At 43.0% G+C, this 24,520-nt stretch overlaps 1 protein-coding gene across 1 annotated transcript; it reads left to right on the forward strand.

The window, feature by feature from the left end:
* Dync1li2 (dynein cytoplasmic 1 light intermediate chain 2) lies at positions 1–24,516 on the forward strand. The gene is made up of 13 exons (XM_042700702.1): positions 1–190; positions 314–387; positions 3,293–3,409; positions 6,849–7,079; positions 11,407–11,576; positions 13,493–13,586; positions 14,612–14,747; positions 16,975–17,086; positions 18,074–18,133; positions 18,810–18,851; positions 19,216–19,333; positions 20,118–20,234; positions 21,603–24,516. Exons 1-13 carry the CDS (start codon positions 84–86, stop codon positions 21,701–21,703), a joined length of 1,479 nt encoding a protein of 492 aa, XP_042556636.1. The 5' UTR covers positions 1–83; the 3' UTR covers positions 21,704–24,516.
* Positions 24,517–24,520: the final 4 nt, after the last annotated feature.

A 24,520-nucleotide genomic window follows, 5' to 3' on the forward strand; every position in this document is an offset into this window, starting at 1 on the left:
GCTAGGGGGCCGCCCGACGCGGGGTCCTCGCGGGTCCTCGGCCAGCCCGGGGGAGGGCCCTCTTTGTGGCTGCAGTTGGCAAGATGGCGCCGGTGGGGGTGGAGAAGAAGCTGCTGCTGGGTCCCAACGGGCCCGCGGTGGCCGCCACCAGCGACCTGACCAGCGAGGAGGAGGAGGGCCAGAGCCTCTGGTGCGGCTGCGGGCCGGGCCGCGGCGGGGGGCCGGGCCGGGCGGGGGGCAGACTGACGGGATGTTGGTTGCGGGCTGGGCCGCGTTGGGCCCTGGGTGACCGCTCTCACCATTGTCGCCGCAGGTCTTCTATCTTAAGCGAAGTGTCCACCCGCTCCAGGTCCAAGCTGCCGTCCGGCAAGAACATCCTGGTCTTCGGTAGGCGACGGGGCGCTGGGATGGGCGAGGCGGCTCTGCTCCCCGGCCTTGCGCCCGCCGGTGCGAGAGGACGTCCCGGCCCCTGGCAGGGCAGCCGGGGCGTCGCAGACCCACCACTCCGGACGGTGGGCTGCCGCCCTCCCGGAGAGCTCGGTGGTGCTCGGTGATGGGGTGTTGGCACATGCCTTGAGTCACTTGGCCGCGACGTCGCAGCCGGTGGCTTCTGTCAATGGAGGACGCGAAGAAGGGAGGTGGCTGGGAGGAGAAGGCAGGCGGAGGAGGGCTGGGAGCAGTGCATTCTCGGAGGGTTTTAGAGACTCGGCTTGGGGGAGGCAGTCCGGAGGACTTTCCTGCCCTACTGTTAGGGGTTAGATCAACTGCCTTCACCTCTGGATCATGTGTCTTAACCTATCCTGCCTCAACTTCCTCAGACAAGCAGAGAAGTTTGGTTGCATTCGCAAAACAAACCCGTCTTCTGTGGGCTGGGCACTGGGTCAGCCCAGTGTGTAGACACTACACAGTCTAGCCGAGACAAGGGTGTTGGTGATTGCACTTCGCCATCTCCAGGGGGAGATTGTTGTGAGAGAGCATAGTGCTGCTGAAAGAGGGATTTGGACTCAGGAGTTTACTTGTTAAACTTGTTAGAAGCTTCTTGCGGTAGATGCTCATGAAGGTAAGTTGGGAGGCACGCAGTGAAAGGCTGAAGAGTTAAGGCTCTGTCCTGAAGGTTGCAAATTTTCACAGACCTTTTATCATACTACTAACACCTCTAGGCTTTATGGGAATACTGCCTTGGTAGCTTCTAGGATTTGAGGTCCTCCTCTGATGGTGATCACTCTGTAGGTTGTCTAGCAGGATTTCTAGATATGAGCTGGGTGTGGTGGTTTATACCTGTGATTGTAGCGGCTTGGAGGCAGAGGTGGAACCGTGGCTCTTTGAAGCCTGTAAAGAAAAAAAAAAGGAAAAACAACAACAACAACAAAAACAACACCAAGACCCTATCTCAAGAAGGAAAATAGAAGGATCAGTGGTGTGAGGTCAGCCATAAGCAAAACCAAGACTCTACCTGAAAAATAAAAATAAAGCAATTAGGGTGGGATCATGGCTCAAGTGGTAGAAGACTTATCTAGCAGTTTGAGGCCCTGGGTTCAACCCCAGTACCACCAGAAACATAAAAAGCATTCTAGATTACTGTTTCGGAAAGATACCTCTGGCTATGGAGTATTGGGTGGCTCAGAGCAGGGAGGGACTAAAGTCAGACTGACAGTGCTCTTTATCCTCTAGGCAGAATATGGAGGACCTCAGGAAGGTAAGGTATCCCGGTGGATAGCGATGAGGTCTTTGATAATTCTAGTAATGCTTAGAGATGTTTGTTGGCAGTAGCTCTCCTTGATGTTTGGAGATTTTTATTTTTTATTTTTTTGTCATTGTTTGGTGGAGGGGGAAGTAGTTGGTTAGAAGATGATGATGAAGTGTTTGGCAGTTACTGAGATTACATTTAAGAGTTTTGCTTAGATAACTGTTGTCCTCAGTTTCCTAGCCTTCAGAATGCTTGCGAAAGTGATGTCCTAAAATCAAAGTTGAATAACATCTGTTCTTTCTGATCGTGGAACACGATTAAACTTTTAGTTCAGAGTTTTTAGACTGAGGTTAATTGCATTTGAAAGATTTCTTATGGTAAAGTTTTATTTTGTTGAAACCTACCTTTTACTCTCACCTCTCCAAATGCTTGTTGTAGAAATTATAGGTAGAGCCAGTGGGCTTGCCATATTTCTTCTCTTAAGATGTATGATAGCTGTAAAAGAATGTTATTTTAGGGGTTGGAGGCATGGTTCAGGTCGTAGAATGCCAGTCAATGAGCAAAAGCAAACCTCAGATACTGAGTTCAAGTCCCAGTCTAGGACCAAAAAAAAAAAAAAAAGGGAAAGAAAATACTAACTTTAAAAAAAAAAAATGGGGGCTGGGAAGGTAGCTCAGTGGTAGAGTGCTTGCCTTGCATGCATGAGGCCCTGAGTTCAATTCCTCAGCATCACATAAGCAGAAAAAGCCAGAAGTGGTGCTGTGGCTCAAGTGGTAGAGTGCTAGCCTTGAGCTGAAGAGCTGAGGGACAGCGCCCAAGTCTAGAGTTCAGGCCCTATGACCCCCCCCCCCCCAAAAAAAAATGTCATTTAGATCTTGAAAATTCTATCTTTGTCTACCCTCAACCTCTAGTCACTGTGTGTGTGAGTGTGAGTGCATACATTTGCACACGCGCACATACGCATGCATGCACACATACCAGTATTGGGGCCTGGGCACTGTACCTTAGTTTTTTCACTGAAGGCTGGCACTACTTGAGCCACAGTTCCACTTACAACTGTTTGCTGATAGTCTCACAGACTTTCCTGCCTAGGCTGACTTTGAACCCCAGCCCTTACATCTTAGCCTCCTGAGTAGCTGGGATTGTAGGCATGAGCCACCGGTGCCACGATTAGTCACTTTGAAAGCAAAGTCTGCTTTGCTTATGAGAGTGAATGAGGCCTCGGCAAGTGGGCTTTGCATGAGATTGGCTTGTTTTGTTTTTTGGTCCTTTTTATGTGTGTGTGTGCTGTTTTGTTGTGTTGCTGTTCCTGGGCTTGAACACAAGGACTGGGCACTGTCCCTGAGCTTATTGCTCAAAGCTAATGCTCTACCACTTGAGCCACTCCTCTATAGCTCTTTGGTGGTTAATGGAGATGAGTCTTCACGAACTTTCTTGCTCAGCTGGCTTTGAACCACGAATCTCACATCTCAGCATCCTGAGTAGCTAGGATTACAGGCATGAGCCACCAGCACCTGAGTTTGCCTGAGATTCTTAATTGTTCTTTGGGTGTTATCCTTATTCAGAATAAACAGTATATCTTTGTTTTCTTGTCAACATTTATAGGTGAAGATGGTTCTGGTAAAACAACTCTTATGACTAAACTACAAGGAGCAGAACATGGAAAAAAAGGAAGAGGCCTAGAGTATCTATACCTCAGTGTCCATGATGAGGACCGAGATGGTGAGTGGATTGATCTGTAGTAAGAGGTGGATGCAGTCCTTTGATTCCTAGGTGTCCAGACCTTCTCAACATTAGCTTCAAGCCAAAGGGAATATTTGTGAAATATTTGTGGTTTGCAGACTTTATTCACTTTGTTTTATAGAACATGTTGGCAGAAATGAGGAATGGGAGGTTTGCCACTGCTGTGACTAGTCCCTACTTAGAAAAAGATACTAGGGCTGGGAAGGTGGCTCAGTGGTAGAGTGCTTGCCTTGCATGCATGAGGCCCTGGGTTCGATTCCTAGCACCACATAAGCAGAAAAGGCCTGAAGTGGTGCTGTGACTTAAGTGATAGAGTAGCCTTGAGTTCAGGCCCCACGACCTCTGTAAAAAAAGAAAAGAAAAGAAAAAGCTACTAAGGGTAATGTTTCACATTTACATAAAGGCAATAAAAAGGATTTCTGAAGGTTTGGAGTTCTATGGATTGTCATCCACCATTGCTACTCCACCTGGTTCTACTGAAGAATCTGAAATTGATATAATTTACAATATAACCATTTTAAGCATTCACGGGACGGTTTCTTGAGTCTGTGTAACTGATTAGCAATGTGCATATTCTGTTTTCTTTCTGGTGGACAGAATAGAGACTCCAGCAATGATAGTGTTCCCCTGTGAATAAGTTAGTGTTTCTACCATTTGTGTATGGCAGGATGATTAAAAGCAAGATTAATAAAGGATTAGATATAATTTTGAAATAATTTTTCGAGAAGGATGTAATAATGAATTTCAGTTACAACTACTCTGTAATGCTTCCTTATAATCTGTTAGGCTTTGTAGCTTTTAATGACTAAAATGATTGGTGTTTAGGTCTTTTGTGTATGTAAAAGTTATCTTTTTAGCATAAGATGAAAATATATTGCTTAAACTATTATTTATATTTGCCTTAGCACACTTAAATACTGAGGGTCATGATGTGAGAGTTATTATGTGAAGGAGAGTTAATCCTACCCCATGGATACCCCATTTCCTTATTGCTAAATTGAAGAAGCTTAATCAAGGTTCTTTCTAGAACATCTATAAGAGCTGTTTAGCTTGGAAACTGGTATTAATGCTGATTAACATATTCATTTTAGAGCTTAAGGGAGTTTTTTTTTTTTGGTACTGGGGATTGAACCCAGGACGTTGCGCTTGCTAGGCAAGTGCTTTGCCACTGAGCTACATCCCAGCCCAACTTAAGGGATTTTAACCTGCTTCTTTCTCCTGACTTTGTATTGCTAAACATTTCCTGAATGACTTGAAAAGGCAGGAGAAAGACCTGATGCTGAATGTCCTGTGTCAGAAAATCAGGCATAAAAAAGCCCATTTAGGTCCATTAGAGTCTGTGCTTGTGGAACCTGGGAACTCAGTCTACTGAGCCAGACCTTGAAGACCTCATATTTGCATTGCATTATGGTGTCTTACTTCCTGTCTCTGTAGGCATCATGGTTATTGTGGAAAGAAGTGGGCTTTTGGGCTTTGGACCCAGACAGAACTGGTTCAGAAAGCCACTCCTTTAGTCAACAACTGATTTAATTAATTAATTAACTACCCTGCACTTTAGTTTTTTCATGTGTAGAATGGATGATGGTGTCTGTTTTGTAAACTGACAGAAGAGACATGAGTCAGGTATGAGGATCATAGCTTTCATACCTTTTTATCTTGTGCCTTTTTTTTGGGGGGAGGGGGGGTGTTGTTGGCCATGGGACTTGAAAACTCTTGGCCTGGGAGCTGTCCCTCAGCTCTTCAGCTCAAGGCTAAGGCACTTGAGACACAGCGCCACTTCCAGTTTTCTAGTGGTTAGTTGGAGATAAGAGTCTCACGGACTTTCCTGGTGGGCTGGCTTTAAACCATGATCCTCAGATCTCAGCCTGAGGATTACAGGCATGAGCCACCAGCACCCACCTCTTGAGTGATATTTTTGAAGAAATTTACAGAAGCCCAAACCAAGACTACTAAACTATTTTACAGCTTGAAAATATAACTGGATTTTAGATATCTTATGCTGTTAAAGTCATGAATATGCATTTATAGAGTATTAATGAATTGATTATATCAAAAAGTTAGCCAATATATGATAGGTTTTAAAAGTATGTTGGAATTTATTGTAAAGATAATGAAATGATTAATATTCTTGATAACATGTTCTCTCTCAAGATATGTTTATAAATAATAGTTCTTGAGGAGGCTGTCTTAAATTCCTAAAATCACCCTATCAACTGGGAACAATTATCTTCTATAGTTCAGTCATCTACATATGATTTTGGACCTTGAGAGCTTGTTTAGAGGTTCTAGCAGGGGAGTGCCAACTACTTGTATACCCTTGACAGAAGACTGGTCCTCCTCTATTAGGGATGGTGGTCCTCTTGGACCAAGCGCGCAGCTTCGGGAGGGATACACATGGATCGGTGAGGAAGGAAGGGGACACCCGCCTCACCAGCCAGAGCAGTCGAATCAACCCTGGCCATCAGTGGGGTGACAGATGTCACAGCCAGATGGCCCTCACATCCTACATATGATTTTGTAATACATGCTTCTTTAAATTTACCAAGTATATGCCTTAACGTTTTATTATTGTAGGAAGTAAAAGACACACAAAATGTCAGAGAGACTCGCATGAGCCACCATGTATATCATACCACCTGGCTTCAACAAATACTAGCTCTTAGCCCTTTTTTTCTTTAAAGTCAAGGTGTTACTACATAGCCCAGGCTGGCTTCAAACTCTCCATTCTCCTATTTCACCCACCCAAGTGCTGGGATTATAGGCATCCTCCACTGTGCCTATCTCTTGGTCTATTTTATTTCAACTACATTTTCACCCTTTTCCTTTACTTCACACTGGATTATTTTGAAGCAAATTTTAGACATTCAATCATTTCATCTATGAGTCTTTCCATGAGTATGACTGAAAGACTAGAACATGACTAGAACATAAAACCATGTTATTGTAATAAGCATAACTATAATCCTAATACCAGGCAACCAGCAATTAGTATCTCAATTTATGTAAGTAATGATTTTATCTTGACATTTAAATACAAAGGTTCCTGTTCCTTGGGCTCCTTCATGGTGTGTGACACAATAAGGTCTTAGTTACCCACAGGCATTTTAGCACTGCTCACTGCTTCATAGATTGTTGGCATGTAAGACCAATGGTTTATTTAAAGTGTTACTCTGTTCCTTAGATACTGCTTAAAACTTAGTTGTAGAAGCTTCTTGTATTATAGTAGTTAAAACTTTTAGATCTAGAGGAGTTCATCAGGCACCAGGACCTAGGATTGCTGTCTAGTGACCATTTGGGTCTTTTGGGCTACGATTTGTACATACATACTGTGTGGAATCCATAATGTTCCTATTGCTGTTCTGGTGGCTGTTCTAGTGGCCATTGTTGGGTGGTAACAGAGATTCATTTCTTTTCTCAGATCATACACGCTGCAATGTGTGGATTTTGGATGGCGATCTATACCACAAAGGCCTGCTGAAGTTTGCAGTTTCTGCTGAATCTTTGCCGGAGACGCTGGTTATTTTTGTTGCAGACATGTCTAGGCCTTGGACTGTGATGGAATCTTTACAGAAGTGGGCTAGTGTTTTACGTGAGCACATTGATAAAATGAAAATTCCACCAGAAGAAATGAGGGAGCTGGAAAGGAAGTGTGAGTGAAACAGTTTTTTTAATTGGAAAGTTCACTAATCTCTCTGGAGAGTTGGAGCTTCCTTCCTTTTTAGTCAAGAGGCTTCTCTTGGGCTGGGAAGGTGGCTCAGTGGTAGAGTGCTTGCTTTGCATGCATGAGGCCCTGGGTTCAATTCTTTAGCACCACATAAGTAGAAAAACCTGGAAGTGGTGCTGTTGCTCAAAGTGCTAGCCTTGAGCTGAAGAGCTGAGGGATAGCGCCCAGGCCCAGAGTTCAGGCCCCACAACTGACCAAAAACAAAAAAAAGAGGCTTCCCTTTGTATAGAGTTTGTAATTTATTTTTCAGTATTTCAGAGTTGCAAAAAGTTTTCAAAGCAGTGTTATCTCAGGTTTCATAGTTATTGAAAATTAATCAATACTCTTTATTCTCATTAGTTCTGTTTTAATGTGAAAGGTCTCTCACTTCCTAAGAGGTGATCTGTTCTGTGAGTCTCCAGACTTTTCTGTCATTTTCTGTCTGCTGAGTTAGTTAGCATCAGGATGTAGGGGTTTGTTGTAGTCTCTGCAGCTTGTTATTGTTGTGACAAAATACCTGAGAGAAACAATTTAAAGGTAGAAAGGCACTGTGGAGTCAGAGATGAGGGGATCAAGAATTGAGGCAAAAATAATTCATGAGATCCCCCCCCCCCCATTTCAACTTTGCTGAGCAAAGTGTGTACTTATCCAGCTTCAGGAGCAACACACTGGCTGGGCATAGTGAGAAGTGCCTGTTGTTCCCAGTAATTTGGGAAAGTGCAAGTAGGAGGTTCAGTTTATGTCTGCCCAGGCATAAAGTGAGACCGTATCTTGAAATTAGCCTATGCAAAAAGGCTGACAGGTTGGCTCAAGTGGTAGAGCGCCTGCCTAGCAAGTGTGAGACCCTGAGCTCAGTCTCCAATATCATTGGAAAAAAAAAAAGTAGCCGGGTACCGGTGGCTCCTGCCTGTCATCCTAGCTACTCAGGAGGCTGAGATCTGAGGATCAGGGTTCAAAGCCAGCCCAGGCAGGAAAGTGTGAGACTCTTATCTCCAATAAACCACTCAAGAAACGGAAGTGATGGCAGTGGCTTAAGTGGTAGAGCACTAGCCTTGAGCCAAAGAGCGGAGTCAGTGTTCAGGACCAGAGTTCAAGCCCCATGACTGACAAAAAAAAAAAAAATAGGAAAAGTTTATTTTTGCTTAGTTTCAGGCTGTGCCCACTTGTTAGGTTTTGGACCTTGGGTGAGTTATTGCATCTTGGTAGAAGGGCATGGTAGAAGAAAGCTGCTCCACTCATGGCAACCAGGAAGTAGCAAGAGAGTAGGCAGCATCTGAAGATGATTCATCCCTTAAAGGCATGTCCCCCCCCCCCCCCCCGAGTGACTTGCTTCTTTCAGGTAGGTCTGACCTCCTAATAGCCATTCAGGTAAGAGCAGGCTGGTGGATTAGTTCATTGATGAGGTTAGCACCCTCAAAATCCACTCACTTCTCAATAGTGCTACCAGCTGGGGACCAGCACCCATCTTTGGGAGCATTTTATAATCCCCAGAATTCCATGAAGGCCTCATGTCTCCTCGTGTTGGAAATTTTTTTTTAAAGCACTAGTTCATTAGTTCATTTATTTATTGTACTAGTAATCGGGCTTGAGCTTGGTCCTCTGCTCTCACATGGCTTATTTTTTGTTTTCTCACTCAAAGCTGGTGCTCTACCTCCTGAATTACACCTCCTCCACTTTCACCATTGGCAGGTTTAATGGAAATCCTCAAAAAGATGGCTCTTGCCAGCTATCAGTGACTTATACCTAAAATCCTGGCTAATCAGTCTGAGAATTGGAGGATCAGAGTTCATAGTCAGCCCAGGCAGAAAAGTCTAAAAGACTCCAAGTACATCAGAAAGCCCAGCTGGAGGAGTGGCTGAAGTTGGTAGAGTACCACTTGAACAAGCATATGAGCAAGTGCAAGGCCCTGAGTTCAAACCCTCAGACAGATGGTGTTTAAAGAAAAAAGGTGAAGCTTTCAGCTCCTTCCTTCATTTTGGAGTCCAGCAAATATGATTATAGTCAGAAATAGGAAGGCCACTTGGGGGAATAGGTTATTCGGTGAGAAGCTATATTAAGACTAAAGATAATCTTAGTCCTTTTGGAAACAATTGTCAAAGGAAGTTTTCTTGGAAGTGGTTTGTTGTTATTGTTGGTTTTTTTTTTACTGTGATTCAGAAGCTTGTTTTTCCTTTCCCTTGCTTCTGTGAAGTTACATCAGCTTCTGTCCCTTTGCCAAGAAAATGGGAGGGATAGGGAATAGAGCAGCAGTATAAGCAGCAATCATCTTGGCCAGGCCAGGCTGGGCGGGTTCTGGCTTAGTTCCATAGGATGACCTCACCCCCTTTAGTGAACTGCTGAGGGTTCTGGGGCATGGCACACTTACTGGCAGAAGGGTTCTGAAATTTTGATATGCTTTTCAAATTAAATGACCTACTGTTATGTCTTTCTGTCCTATACAGGTCTGTCCCACATGAGCTAAAACAGGGCATTTAACATCTCATTGTTTAGGTTATGGCCTATGTGGTTCCTGAGTCTCTCTTGTGAGCTACAGTGATTGTTATGCAGTTCACCTCATCTTTGTTCAACCACTGACCTTTCTACATAATACTTCTTTTTCCTCTGAAATAGAGACCTTAAAGAGGACTCAGAATAGTTCTGAGCTACACATAGTTTCATGTCCAGACTAGTGAGCTAATACACTGGAGACTTTATCTCTGTTTGTACTTAGAGTGATAGCCTTGGAAAGATTGTTAAAGTATTGAAAAGAGCAAAATTGAGCCAGATGCTGGTGGCTCATGCCTGTAATTCTAGCTACTGAGGAACTGAGATTTGAGGATTGTTGTTTGAAGCCAGCCCTACCTTCAAGTAAAAAAGCCAGAAGTGAGCTGTGACTCAAGTGGTAGCCTTGAGCACAAAAGCCTCAGGGACAGCACCCAGGCCCTGAGTTTCAAGCACCAGGACCAGTGTGTGTGTATATACATGCATGCACGCATGCACACAAACACATACACCAGAAGTTCTCGAACTGTTCTAACTATTGGGGATATAGCATACAGCACAAATTCAACATCTCATGTCAAGCTGCTCTTGGGCAGCTTATGACATGAGATACTGAATTTATTTTGTAATCTTAGTCACTGATATCTGTGTCACTTAGGACTAGATTCTGCTGCATGCAACACAAAATCAAAGACAGAGGTGTCTTAAATGAATCTGAGTTTCATTTCTCCTGAAAATGAAATCTATAGGTAGTTAGTTTGAAACTGGGAAGGCATCTCAGAGACTGTGGCTCCTTTGTGTTTATTGCTCTGTCATTTGTTGGGTGTGGTTCTCTTACAGCAGCAACAGAGCTGTAGCCTTACATCTAAGTTCTAGGCTGCAGGATGATAAAGAGGAAGTAAGCGTTGAAGGGTACAATGCCAGCTGTCTCTTAAGGAGGATGGGAAATGTAGTCTTTAGTCTGTGTGGCTGTATTTTTTTAGTAGGGTTCTGTTCAAATAGGATGAGGAAGACAAGAGAAAACGTTGGAGAACCTCAAGCAAATGCTTGAAACATGTCTGTATTTCTTGACTCAGGTTACCCTTCTGGGGGCCTCTGCTTTTACCATCCTTTGTCTGAGATGTTTGGAATGGTAGTCTTGTGCTTGTCTGTTGAAGGAGTTCCTTTGTTGGTGCTGGTGTAGGCTACTTTCAATAAAGTAGTTGACTGTCTTCCTCAGGGGACTCCTGGTTTCCAGATTAATAGACTCTTAAGTGAAGGGTCATTATCTAACTAGACTCTAGCCTGCTGAATTTGGAAAGCTAGTCCTTGGCCAGCCTTTCTAAGTTAGATTTCTCAGTGGTCCAGGATATGATAGCTCTTTGGCTGCAGGAACTATCTGAGTGAGAGGGAGAGCAACCGCTAGGGCTGCCAGAAAGTGATACTTATTTGGAGATTAGGCTTGCCTGATTCATGTCTAGGGCTTCTTTGGTTTATAGGAGCCTGTGGAGTCTTAGGACTGTGGATCCAGTGGATGGTTGGTGAGGTGGGAGGAAAAGATAAACAGCAGCAGCAAGGTAGACAGCTTGGGACCTCTTTCTAATACTTACTGCTCTAATGCTAAGGGAGCACAGTTGGGCTAAACCTCTGCAGTACCACCTTCCCCAGATCCCTAACTACAGTCATCGGTGACTAGGAAGCTTGTCACACAAGACTGCTTATGTTTTGTGCTTGTTTGGTACCTTTTTCAGTTTTTTGAAGCTAATATGTATTTTTATTTATATGTGTATATATTTTTTTCTTTTCCCGGTAGTTATGAAAGACTTTCAAGACTACATTGAGCCTGAAGAAGGTTGTCAGGGTTCCCCACAGAGAAGAGGGCCTCTGAACTCAGGCTCGGAAGAAGAAAATGTTGCCTTGCCTCTGGGTGACAATGTGCTGACTCATAACCTGGGGATCCCAGTGTTGGTGGTGTGCACAAAGGTGTGTCCAAGGAATTGTAAGTTTGGCTGGGTTTGGTAGTGAACAATCACCATCTGAAAGAATATCTGAGATAAGGTTTCCTCCCAAGGGAGGATTGGTCTTATTTGGTATTTACTAAAGTAGAGTGAGTAAGTTCATGATAGACCAAATTGTTTCTTGCTACTACTGTTGGAAACGTGATGTTGGTTCATTTGTAACCTGGGTTGATCTCTGTGGTGTACCTTTGACTTGACAAACTCAACTAAAAGCAGTTTTCTTCAGTCACTTCATCTGGTCTAAACCAGTGGTGAAAAAATAGTCAGAATTGAACAATTAAGTGTGTATCTTACATAAGGAAAAAAGGAGCTTTAAAAACATTTTGGATGGGCTGAGAAGGTGGCTTAGTGGTAGAGTGCTTGCCTAGCAAGCATGAGCCCTGGGTTCAATTGAAAGTGGTACTGTGGCTCAAGGGGTAGAGTGTTAGTCTTGAGCAAAAGAAGCTCAGGGACAGTATTCAGGCCCTGAGTTCAATCCCCAGGACTGGCAAAAAAAATTTTTTTGGAAAGCCAGGCACTGGTGGCTCATGCCTGTAATTCTAGCTACTCAGGAGGCTGAGATCTGAGGATCATGATTCGAAGCCAGCCTGGGTAGGAAAGTTTGTGAGACTTACCTCCAGTTAACCATCAGAAAACCAGAACTGGCACTGAGGCTTAAAGTGGTAGAGCATTAGCTTTGAGTGAAAAAGCTCAGAGATAGCGCCCAGGCCCTTAGTTCAAGCCTATGACCGTCCTGTTCTTGGCAAGCGCTTGAGTGCCATGCACAGCCATGTACAGTGGACTAATCCAATGCAACCTTGTTGGACACAGCAACTTAGGTGAACAAAACAAAACACACTGGAGCTGGCATTGGTAACTCATACCTGTAATCCTACTCAGGAAGCTGAGATTTTATAATCACAGTTCAAAGCCAGCCTGGCAAAAAAGTCCATACAACTCTTACTTCCAGTTAACTGCTGAAAAACTGGAAATGATGCTGTGGCTCAAAGTATTAGAGTGCTAGCCTTGAGTGAAAAAGCTCAGGGACAGCAACCAGGCCCTAAGTTCAAGCCCCAGGACTAGCAAAAAAACAAACATATTGGGCACCTGGTGCTGGCGACTCCTGCCTGTGATCCCAACTACTCAAGAGGCTGAGATCTAAAGATAGCAATTCAAAAGCCACTTCTGGCAGGAAGGTCCATGAGACTCTTATTCCTAATTAAGTGCAGAGCACTAACCTTAAGCAAAAAAGCTTAGAGTTAGTGCCCAGTCTCTGAGGACTGGCACAAAAATCAAAACAACATTGGGCTTCAAAAGTACTCTTTCCTATTGAGAGTCACCCTATTACCTAACCTAATTATGGGCAATGCCATCTCTTGTCCTATTCTTTTTTTTTTTGGTCAGTCGTGGGGCTTGAACTCTGGGCCTGGGCGCTGTCCCTGTGCTCTTCAGCTCAAGGCCAGCGCTCTACTGCTTGAGCCACAGCGCCACTTCAGGTTTTTGAGTGCTTTATTGGAGATAAGAGTCTCACGGACTTTCCTGCCCGGGCTGGCTTTGAACCGTGATCCTCAGATCTCAGCCTCCTGAGTAGCTAGGATTACAGGCACAAGCCACCAGGGCCCGGCTCTCGTCCTATTCTTGACAAGCACTTGAGTGCCATGCACAGCCGTGTACAGTGGACTAATCCAATGCAACCTTGTTGGACACAACAACTTAGGTGATCAGGCATTTTATATCTGCACTTTATAATAAAGAAATTGAGGGGTGGGATGAAAGAAATACATGTTTTATTTTTCTCTAATATTTGCAACTTTGCCAATGGCTTTCTTCTTTGGAGTTACTTTTATTTCTGAAGCAGGCAGAGAAATAGAAAGATGACTGCTCTCTGTTTTGTCTCTGCAGTGTGATGCAGTGAGTATCCTGGAGAAGGAGCATGATTATCGGGATGAGCACTTGGACTTCATCCAGTCGCACCTACGGAGGTTCTGCCTCCAGTGTATCCATTGTTGGGCGTAGGGGCATGGCTTCGCTCCAAATGAGGCCTCTTCAAAGTCCCTTCAAACCCAGAGTATAGTCTTCCAGGGAGAAATTGTTTGCTGGAACTTAAGGCTTATTAACTTACCTTTATCTTTGGTCACTATTTAGTATATGTCTACGTATACTAAGAAGTGTTTATACTAAAAAGTGGTGACATAATTTTATTGCCAGTTTTATCATGCTCAGAAATCTTTTTAGCCTTCACTTTTATTCAGAAAGGTTTAGTTACCAATTTGACTCTTGGTTTAGTGCTATAGATGTCCCCCTCCCCTTTGTGCTACCCATGAGAGAGATACTGTGTCAATAGTCTCTTCAATCTTGTTTTTTTTTTTAAATCCAACAGCAGTTGGTACCATATTTCCACAACATAGTAGGAGATAGGCCCTTTACTTGGCACAAACCTGTTCACTGTGAGGCTGGGAAAGACTCCTCAGCCCTGATAGGCTGAGAATACTTCCCAGCTTTCTCCAGAACCACTAATGTTGCTTCTTAGGAAGAGCCTAAGGGATCAGGACCATAGTTTATGTGTTAATAAGCCAACAACTGTATGGCCTACTAACAGTATACTTCTATGCTTTTTTGACTTGGTTCATTGCCTTTTTAAGTTTTTAGGTGTGCTGGTACTGGGGCTTGGACTCAAGCCTGGAGACTGCCTCTTAGCTTCTTTCACAAGGGTGATGCTCTGCAAACTGAGTCTACTTCTGGCTCTTTGGTAGTTCACTGGAAATAAGAGTCTCATAGACTTTCCTGTCTGTGTTGGCTTTCGACTTGGATCATCAGATCTCAGCCTCCTGAGTAGCTAGGATTCCAGGCATGAGCCAGCCATCTGTGCCTAGCTTTAGTTTTTAAATTTTTGATACTTTGTTACTCATATTCATTAAAAATTATATTGACCTCTTAATAATATTTAAGAATGGTACTTGTATATGATGGATTGATTTTGTCTTTGGCAGTTGATTGGTTTTCCTTAAACAGATCGATTAGATGGAGCTGCCTTGATTTACACCTCAGTGAAGGAAGAGAAAAACCTCGACTTGTTGTATAAGTACATTGTTCATAAAACATATGGTTTCCACTTTACCACACCGGCCTTAGTTGTGGAGAAGGATGCCGTTTTTATGTGAGTTCTTCTTTTTACAAAGTACATTTACTATTTGTGTCTTGCCCTTCCCAGTGAACCTTCTGTCTGCTTTGTGCTGTCAGTTCTCCTGCTCCCATGGGGCTCAGCTCAGCTGGACCTCAGAGGAGATAACACAGCTTTCTCTCTGCTTCTGGATTGAAGAATATTCTGCCTGTCAGAATGGGTGGCATGGTCATTGAGAGCAAGTTTTAAAATAGTAGCAAGCTGTTGGGCACTTAATAGCAACTGGTGAAGTACTGGCTGGGAGAGTTTTGAAGTACAACAGATTTCATTTTGGGGATCTTGTGTTTCTTCTGGCCGCTCTACACAATGATGCCAAGCATCCTCCTGCCATTCCAGTCAATATGGGTTTTGGCTGTTCTAAATACTTTTATTAGTGGCATTTCACATTTAGGAAGCCACTTCAGTTGATTGTCCTGTCAGAGACTTTGGATACCTGTTTTCTCGCATTGGTTTCTCTTTCTAGAGAATCATGTTGCTGAATGCATAAATAAGTGATGACGCTGGTCTGGGAGAGTACTTCACCATTACATTTCTCTATTCAGCAAGCCATACTCAGCTCACCTGAGGTACTCAGGTATTCTGTTGGGAACACAGAACTGAATGAGATGTGGTCTCTGCTACAGAGACCCAGAGAGCAAAAAGAGTAAAAGCAATAGAAACGACAAAGAATGTGATACTGAAAGATGCTTGGATCTCAGGCAGACCTAAAGAGTGAGATGGGGAAGTCTGAGAAGTTAGAAATATGAGACCCCTCCACCCCCCACTGAAACAGAATAGGTTACCTTTGGCAGATTAGAGAAGAGCTTCCCTCAGGCAACTCATACCTGCTTTGGAGAATCACCCAGGGCAGGCAAGCAAGCAGCCAGGTGCACAAGCTCAGTGAGTACTGTGCTTTTGAAATCATTTACTGCTCACATCAGTGGGATTTTGAAGAGCAGAAGGAGCAGAGCACCTGGTTGAATTTAAGGCTTATCTGGAATGGAAAAGCATCTTTGGGATTCTGAGGGCATCAAGACTTATGGCAGTATCTCAGTGATGCCCTGTCCTTTGTACCTTTGGGTCTTTTAGTAGTTGCCTACATGAGGATGATACATCAGGCCATTTGGGGGAAGCATGCTGGTTGTACACCCTGTTTTCTTTTTTTGTTGTTGTGGGGCTTGAACTCCAGGCTACTGTCGCTGAGCCTTTTGAGCCACAGTACCACTTGTGGTTTTTGTGTTTTGGGGTTTTTGTTTGTTTGTTTGTTTTTTGTCAGTCGTGAGGCTTGAACTCTGGGCCTATGCTTTGTCCCTGAGCTCCTCAGCTCAAGGTGAGCACTCTACCACTTGAGCCACAGTACCACTTCCAGTTTTCTGACGGTTAATTGGAGATAGAGTCTCATGGACTTTCCTGCACGGGCTGACTTTGAACCTTGATCCTCAGATCTCAGCCTCCTGAGTAGCTAGGATTACAGGTGGGAGCCACTGGCGCCTAGCTACCCTATTGTCTTTGGAGCTGTGGACTGGAAGTTGTATGTGAAAGACTTGTGACAACAGTCAGTTACTATCTTTCTAAGGATCTTGAGTTCAAAAGTGTGCCACAATTGTGTACAATTGCTAGCTTTAAGGGAATCAAGTTGAACACTAGCTGAACATTAGTAGATGTTGAATCCTCAAGCACCCCTATAGGAGCCTATAGGCCTCCTTGTATCTATGGTGTGCCCTTCACTCCAGGACACATCTTTCTCCCACGCTAAAAGAATTAATGAACCAATACATAAGATAACTGTTGTTTGAAGAGTTCTCAGAGACAGTCCACAAGAAGGGAACCCCCAGGCCAAGGCCAAACAGTAGCAGGCCCCTCCCAAGTTCTGTCCTTGGTGTTGTTCTTCTTGTTCCTCTCAAAACAGAACTCCATTGTGCTCTGGCTTTTGTAAGTGGAGTTGTGCGAGGAAACTGAACACTTCCAACAGGGCAGCATATAGTCTCATACTGACTCCTTAGGGCCCTAGAAGTCCCTGAGCTCTATATGAAATAAGACTTATTATGCTAATAAATGGAGCTAGCATTTGCTTATGTGCCAAAGTGGTGATCCATTCCAACAGATACATACTAGATCTCTGAGAAAGAACCTGACCCAGGAATCCTTTCCAATCTGAAGTAGACTAAGTGTATTGGAAGGTTAGTCTCAGAAAAAGCAAGTTAATCTCCTTTTTTGCCTTTAGACCTGCAGGCTGGGACAATGAAAAGAAAATAGCTATTTTGCATGAAAACTTCACAACTGTGAAGCCAGAAGATACATATGAAGACTTCATTGTGAAACCTCCAGTGAGAAAGGTATATTGGGTGAGGAGTAATACTGGGAGGAGTACAAGGCCTCATGCTTGCCTCATGGCTCTACCTTTTGAGCCAGGCTCTCAGCTCTTTTTTTGTGCAGATTATTTTTGAGATTTAGTCTTGCTTCCTGAGTAGGTGCCTCTGCACTGTGAACAGCCTACTTTAGGCTTCCCTTTGTATGTAGCTGGGATGACAGGCACTCACCATCATACCTACCTTCTTTCTGTTGAGTTGATGTCTTGTGAGCTTTCTGCTCTGGCTGGCCTGGAACCTTGAGCCTCCCAATCTCAGCCTCCCACATAATTTAGAATGACAGGTGCATGCCACCACACTAGCTCTTGGTTGAAAAGCATAGAGTTCAAGAATTTTCTACCCAGGCTGGCCTCTTAAACCCTGTAGTCCTCCCATTCTTGGCTTCCCATGTAGCTTATAGTGCCACCTACTTTAGGTGTTGTTTGTTTGTTTGTTTGTTTTCCCCTAATGGAAACCTGTAAAGAACTAGGTCTTTCACTTTAGTGGTAGGGTCTGAACTCAGGGCCTTAAACTTGTTTGCTTATACTAGATCTTACATTATTTACTTTGAAAAAAAAATTATCCAAGGGTCTTTTTTTTTTTTAGACTTTAAGTGACGTCTAGCACAGGGTGAGGAGTATGAGTTCTGGCATTCTTACATGGAGCCATGTAGCATCTACCATAGTCTACAGTGCTGTCATCATTTTTGGATTTGTTAGATCCCCTCTCTCTAGGATCTCCTGCAGATTGATCTGAGAGATGTTATTGAGGACCTGTCAGATTTTAAAGTTTCAGTTGGCTGCATGCCATAATAAGTTTTGGGAGATGGTCTGCGCTAGGCTAGAAAAATATAACCACACTCTCAAGAACAAGTCCCTAGAACTGTATGCAGGCCCAAAGAATCTCCTTGGAGCATATAGTAGCTTGGGAGTCTTCTTGGACTGTGGCCACAAGTGTGTGTGTGTTACTTCACAGCTGGTCCATGACAAAGAGTTGGCAGCAGAAGATGAGCAGGTGTTCCTAATGAAGCAACAGGTAAGATGACCAGTGGGATTGAAACAGAAGCCTCCTCATGCATGGAATGCCAGTTCCCAGTGGGGTTGGGGCTGTCTGCATGTGGGGACTCAGAGAGCTTGAAGCTTTACAAGCTTTTCCTAGAACTGGTAGGATTAAAGCACCTGCCTCTCTTTAGATACTTGCCTGTCTACTTTGCCCATGTTCCTTCAAGGATAGACTTCGGATCTTTTTAAGTGCCCTTACACTAGAAATTTCAGGTTTCTGATGACCTGGCCTCACTGCTGTAATTTCACATAGTCCAGTGCATGTAAGCAGGTAGTACTTGTTTTGTCAGTGAGGAGAGTATCTTTCCCAAGCTGTCACTTCTCAATACAAACCCAGTCTTAAAATTTCTCTCTTCCAGACTATTTATGTCATGAGTTTATAGACTCATTATGGGAAGTTTTGACAGTTCCCTCCCCTCCCCAACTCTTCCTCCTTTCTGTGCCCTGTTTGTTTCCTTAGCTTTAAACATGGAGTATCTTTTTCACCATATATCAAACTACTAGAGTAAGAATATTTTGCATTTATAGTATAAAATGAAGCTTGGTTGTTAATGGCACCCTCTAGTGGAGTATTAGGAGTAAGATTCTTTTTCCAGAACTCAGATCTCTGCAGGCCTTGGTTAATGGTCAGTTTGTCCCTCTCTTTGCAGTCACTCCTTGCCAAGCAGCCTGCCACACCCACGAGAGCCTCCGTGAGTACCATACGTCAAACAGGGTCAAACGTATGCCATCACTTGTTTTAGCCTATATTTGTGTGGGCTTTCCTATTTCAAAGGTAGTTGGTTTCCCTGAAGGCCCATGGCCAGGAACCTAATAGAATCTCAAGAAATGTTTGATGAAAGACTACATCTGCATAAAATAAGCTGCTTTGTTCCCTTGTCAGTTCTTCTTTTAGGAGAAACTGAGGTCTAGAAAGGAACTGAGCTAATAGCATGTTCCCAATCTTGTACCCTAGACTTGGAATATATCTTGCATTAGTATGTCTTCATTTTTTGAATTTTTATTTCTGTTATTTTTTATGTGTGTTTGTGTGACCTGGGCTGGTTTTGGACTTAGGAATCCCCTGCAAGAGGACCCTCTGGCTCTCCGAGAACACAGGGCCGGGGTGGGCCAGCCAGTGTCCCCAGTGCCTCCCCAGGCACGTCAGTAAAGAAGCCGGACCCAAACATCAAAAGTATGTATGTTGTTCAGGGGCAGAATTTAGTCCTAGGCCTGAGCCCTTCAGGAGCGGCTGGGTCTTTCAGTGGAGATCTAGAAAAGCTGGGTCTATTCCCTTTCCCAAAGAAAAGGAATGGACTGCTTACTAACTACCTTTTCCCAGAGGAAGAGATTCTGCTGGCAGAGACCACACCAGAGCCCGTTACTACATTGGAATTGGTGGCCCATGTACTTACTTGGTATAGAAGTTCAGATTCTTGAGAAAAGAATATGAAATAGAAAGTTATCTTAAAATGTGTATCTTGACTCTTTAGTTTATATTATTACTATTTACAAATTAGGAGAACATTTTTCTCTGCCATAGCTCTTATTAAGCTAAATTATTTAAGCAGTGGTTATACCAGCACCGTATTGGATTATCAAGAATACTGGCTGCAGTAACATCATCAAAACAAAATTTGAGCATCTTCATCTTAGCAGATGAGCTTTTCATATGGGCTGTGAGTGTGGAGGGCTTGTACAGCTTTGAAAAACCTTGCCCCAAATACTTGGAGGCAGTGTGGAGTACTGATTATTTATGCCTTGTTAGGTGGGAAATGTTGTAAATGTGTTTCCAACTAATAGTGTCACTACATTCACAAGCCTCAGCATGGTGATGTGGAAGGAATCATAGTAAATGAGTGTTGTAATGGGTAACCTAGAAAGGTGAAAGCCACAAACAGCTAATTCCAGGATGAGAAGTACTTGTTTTAAGTAGTCCAGTTTGGATGATGTCTTTTTTTTCCTTACTGTTTCCTTAGATAATGCAGCAAGTGAAGGAGTGTTGGCCAGCTTCTTCAATAGTCTGTTGAGTAAGAAAACAGGCTCTCCTGGAAGCCCTGGTGCTGGTGGGGTGCAGAGCACAGCCAAGAAGTCAGGTACAGAGGGGCCTTCAGAGACTTAGGACCCTCATGACTGAGCAGTGCTAAGAAAATGGGGAGGCAGACAGGAGTGCGTGCCTTCATCTGACCTGCAGACGCTCAGTGTTCTGAACAACTACGAAAGGAAGCAGATCTGCACTTTAGACTGAGCAGTGTACTGCGCTTTCCGTGGGGTTGCCTTATAACCATGCAGGTTTTCCTTGGCACATTTAAAGTGGGACTTAATGTACATTCAGGCTTTTGGGTAAGTCAAGGTATGGCTGAAGTCATACATGTGGTAATGGTTTGGAAACTCTCTCCACTAGAAGTCATGGTCTAGAGTATACCATTGACATTTTATTTATCCTACTTAATTTTATGTGATGCTTTAAAGGGATTTTGTACTGTCATTGGAGAGCATTCTCTCCTCCTCCATGAACTCCTTGCTTGTTACACTCTATGGCAGTTCACCCACCTGTCCTTCCATGGTGGCTGGTGGGCCAAGTCTGTTGTGGAAGCCTCTGAAACAAAAGGAACAAGTTCCTTAGGAATTGCACATTTTCTTAGGAAGCTGGAAGAAGTTTTATTTTTATAGTGCTAGGGACCAAACCCATGGCCCTGTGCATGCTAGGTAAGCAGTAGCTTTGTTTTTAGTGTTCCATTGGCTATAAGGTATGGTAATACAGTGTTTTCCCTAATTGCTATTTCTTGAGTAGATGAGGCTCTTAGGAAATCACCTTACAAGACAACTTGAGCTCTAGTAGCAACCACATTCTTAAAGACATAAAGTCTGATTTGATCGCCTGGTGGTGTCCTAGTATTATTCTCTTACTAGAAATAGGAGTCATTTTCTACTTCCTGTTAGTGTTTGCCAACAGAGAAATAGGATTCCCAACTCTGTGCAGGACCTAATGATCTGGCTTTGGTCTCCTCTTACTGAAAACGTTATTTCTACGAGTCAGTCTGAAGTTGTAATTAGAAACAAAACCTGAACACCTGTCTGTTTCAGCCAGAGAAAGTGTTTGCTGCATGTCTGAAACTCATGAACACCTCCAGGGAGATGGTGAGAGTGCATAGGGCTGGGACTGGAGGATGAGGAGAATGAGAGGGTTTGCAGACAGGCCCTTTTGTTTGGCACAAAGGCATCCCCGTGCCCTACCAAGATAGTTGTGTAGTTGAGGAAGCACAGACCTATGACATTTGCAGTGAGAAGGACTAAGTCGGGATCTATCTTGAGATCCTAGGAGGAAAAAAAAAAAACTTTTTATTTTTTAGATTACTATCATTATAGATGATTACAGAAGCCTATGGTTTTAACTATTTCTTTTTTAATTCTTCTCTCACATTGCTGCTTTGCTCCCTCCCCCTCCCCCTTTTTTTTTTAAGGACAAAAGACTGTGTTGTCAAATGTTCAGGAAGAACTGGATAGAATGACTCGAAAACCAGACTCCATGGTAACAAACTCTTCAACAGAAAATGAAGCTTGATCCTCCTTAAAAAAAAAAAAAATGTCAAATGACCAAATAACTATGTATATTGATCTGCTAAGACCAGAATTTTTCTGATATGGCACATGCTATCAGTTTTTTGGGGTAGGGGAGATGAATTTTAAAAAACAAAACAAAAACTTCATTGGCTTGTCCAACTGTGAAATGCACATTTAGGAAGGGCACATGTCAGACCCTTTGTTAAGGATGACCCTTGTACTCTTGGGCATGTGGCTCTCATGAGAAGCAAGCTCAGCTGGGCTTCTTAAGCAGAGCAGAGAAAGGGGCCCAATTTCTCTGAGGGTGGAGCAAACAAACCAGGAAAATCATTGATCGGATAGTGGTTTGACCAGGTTGCCGGTTAGTAAATTCCCTTGTTCTTGGGAAGCAGATTATGTAGCAGAAAGTCCAGGCAAGAGAAGATTTTTGAGGAAGAGTGAGAGAGGTGATGGTAGGGAAGCTGAACGTTGAGGCAGGTGAGGAAAGAGGAGATGGGCGGGATGTTAAGAAGTACTGTCTTCGATAGAAGTTGAATAATCATTGTTAAGACAAAATTAGAAGCATTTCCAAACTAAGCACTAAGCAAAATGGGATTTAGACTTGTTCTGAATGCAAGCCTAACTTTTGGAGAGTGTATTAATGGGATGCCTGAGTCAAGCGGAGCCAACCTGAATGGGGAAGATGGCTGCTGAGACACCCCTACTTGGCCCAGGCCACGTCCTTGGGGAGAGGCTGGCCCACAGGTGTGCAGTCTGGGGCAGGCAGTTGCTGTGGGCTATGTTCAACGTCAACAGATACAAAATTAGTTTGCTTTGTGTTGTCTAAATAGCTCCTGCTTTGTTTTTTTAAGTTAAATTTTTATTACTATTATTATTATTATTATTATTATGACCACAGGCTGGCCTACTGATAGAAAATGCGTAATGAACCTCTCATTTTACCATGGTGCAATGTGCTACAGAAAGTTGGCGTCATTACATTCTGGTTAATTGGCTTGTACCAATCCCTGCCTTACAGTCTGTGGAAACCCTCAAGGAGTTCCACCGATGCAAAAGGGTTGTGTCCTAGCTCCCTGGTCTGATCAGTGCTGTCAGGTAGACAAGTAAGTGTGATGGTTTATATTGAAAATGAAAGTGATAGACTTCTTCTATGTTTTCCTAAGATACAGCTTTTTTTTCCTTAGGGAAATGAGTTTCAGGCATCTCCCATTTAGGGCATATTCATGTCATGTCACACCACCACTCTGGGAATGACTTCTGTGGATTCAAAATGGCACTTTTATATACATGACACAGAGCATGTAAATGCAAACACTACCCTGAATTTAATGTATAAAACATACGTTGTCAAACCAAGGGGAAAAAAACCACAGTTCAGTTATGTGGAGTTTACTTTTTTATATGACTGTTTGTTGTACCACGTCCCAGCATAACCTCCCTAGTGTCCTTCCTTCTGCATACCAGATCCCAATGACCACTAATTTAGTACTGGGCATAACTTACATGTTATATAACAAGACTCCTAAACTGTCTTGCTTGCATTGCTTCTATAAAGGTCTGAACACTGTTAATGAGAAAGCTGAGTATTTATTTACCTTTCTAACAACAAAAAAAAATGTTTCTTGTGCCAGATTTATTGTTGAAATACATTATTTTTTTTTTCCTTTTTCAGTTATTTTTTTCTCAAAATGTGTTGAACTTTCAGTTACTGGGTTACTTAGGTAATGGTGACAGTAAACTGCGGAGTGAAGTTGTGGTGATGTGGCCAGTGGATGCCAGATGGTTTGTGTCTAATACAGTAGGTGGGATCACTTAATCCTTTCATTGAACCAGGAGCAAAATGAATGAACTCACAAAGAAGGGATTCTTGGAAAGTCACATACCTAAGGCAATACAGTATGGTTTAAAATTTTAATGCAAAATTTTGTTTTTTATCCTTCGTACTGATAAGCACTTTTTGTGTCAATATAAAATGTACTAGAACTGATGAAGTGCTAAGACACAGTCTTACAAAGGGAGGTTTCTTGGAGATTACTTTTATTCTCATGACAGGTAGATGCTTCTGGTGTCAGAAGAAACTGACACATAATGTCATGTGCTCAGTGGTTGCCAAAGTCAACCAGCCTTTGGGAACTTCCAGGTTCTTTTTTGGGGTGAGGGGGAGGGAGAAGGGGAAATAATTTTTGTTATTTTAGAGACTTTCAAGCATTGGAACCAAAGGCCAAATAATGAACAGCCTTTACTTTTTTAAGTAAAATTTGTTTTATTTGCAGAATACATTTGTATGGTAGACTGTTAAAGAAAATTTTGTTACTATTTATCCACATTATAGTGGTTACATCTGCTGTTTGTCTTTAAAATAGAAAAATCAAAAGAAAATAAGCCCAGCCTTGAAGAAGTGGCCCAAGTAAGGGCCATGAATTGGTCTCTCCTAAAAATGCAACAGTTTTGCTGCTAAGTTATTTTGTTTTTGTTTGCACTTGTTTGATTGGCATTTGAAAGTCAGTATTTAAACTAAAGACATTGTGTTTTATTAGTTTAATGAAGTTGAAGGTGACTGCTCTGTACATCATGACCTTAACAATGTTGATTCTGTAAGTGAAGTTCACTGTTGTCTCTATGCTAAGTTCATTGGTGTTTTTAACTTGAAATTAGGACTGCAGATGATTCCCCACCAGCCTTAGTCCAAGGGGTGTGGCTCTCTCGGGCATAGTATGCAGTCATGTGGAATTGCTTTCTAGTGCTGGAAAAAAAAACAAAAAAGATGTCTCTAATTACTGGCTTCAATAAACATGAATCCAGACTGCTTACAAATTTT

The sequence above is a fragment of the Dipodomys spectabilis genome, unplaced genomic scaffold, assembly GCF_019054845.1.
Source record: "Dipodomys spectabilis isolate Male_0828 unplaced genomic scaffold, ASM1905484v1 ptg000273l, whole genome shotgun sequence".
NCBI lineage: Eukaryota > Metazoa > Chordata > Mammalia > Rodentia > Heteromyidae > Dipodomys > Dipodomys spectabilis.

What these genes read in the sequence shown, in the direction of transcription:
- Dync1li2 (XM_042700702.1), top strand. Translation starts at nt 84, where the DNA reads ATGGCGCCGGTGGGGGTGGAGAAGAAGCTGCTGCTGGGTCCCAACGGG. An exon ending in CCATGATGAGGACCGAGATG is followed by an intron (nt 3,410 to 6,848) that starts GTGAGTGGATTG and finishes TTCTTTTCTCAG; the next exon opens with ATCATACACGCTGCAATGTG. An exon ending in TGTTGGTGGTGTGCACAAAG is followed by an intron (nt 11,577 to 13,492) that starts GTGTGTCCAAGG and finishes TTGTCTCTGCAG; the next exon opens with TGTGATGCAGTGAGTATCCT.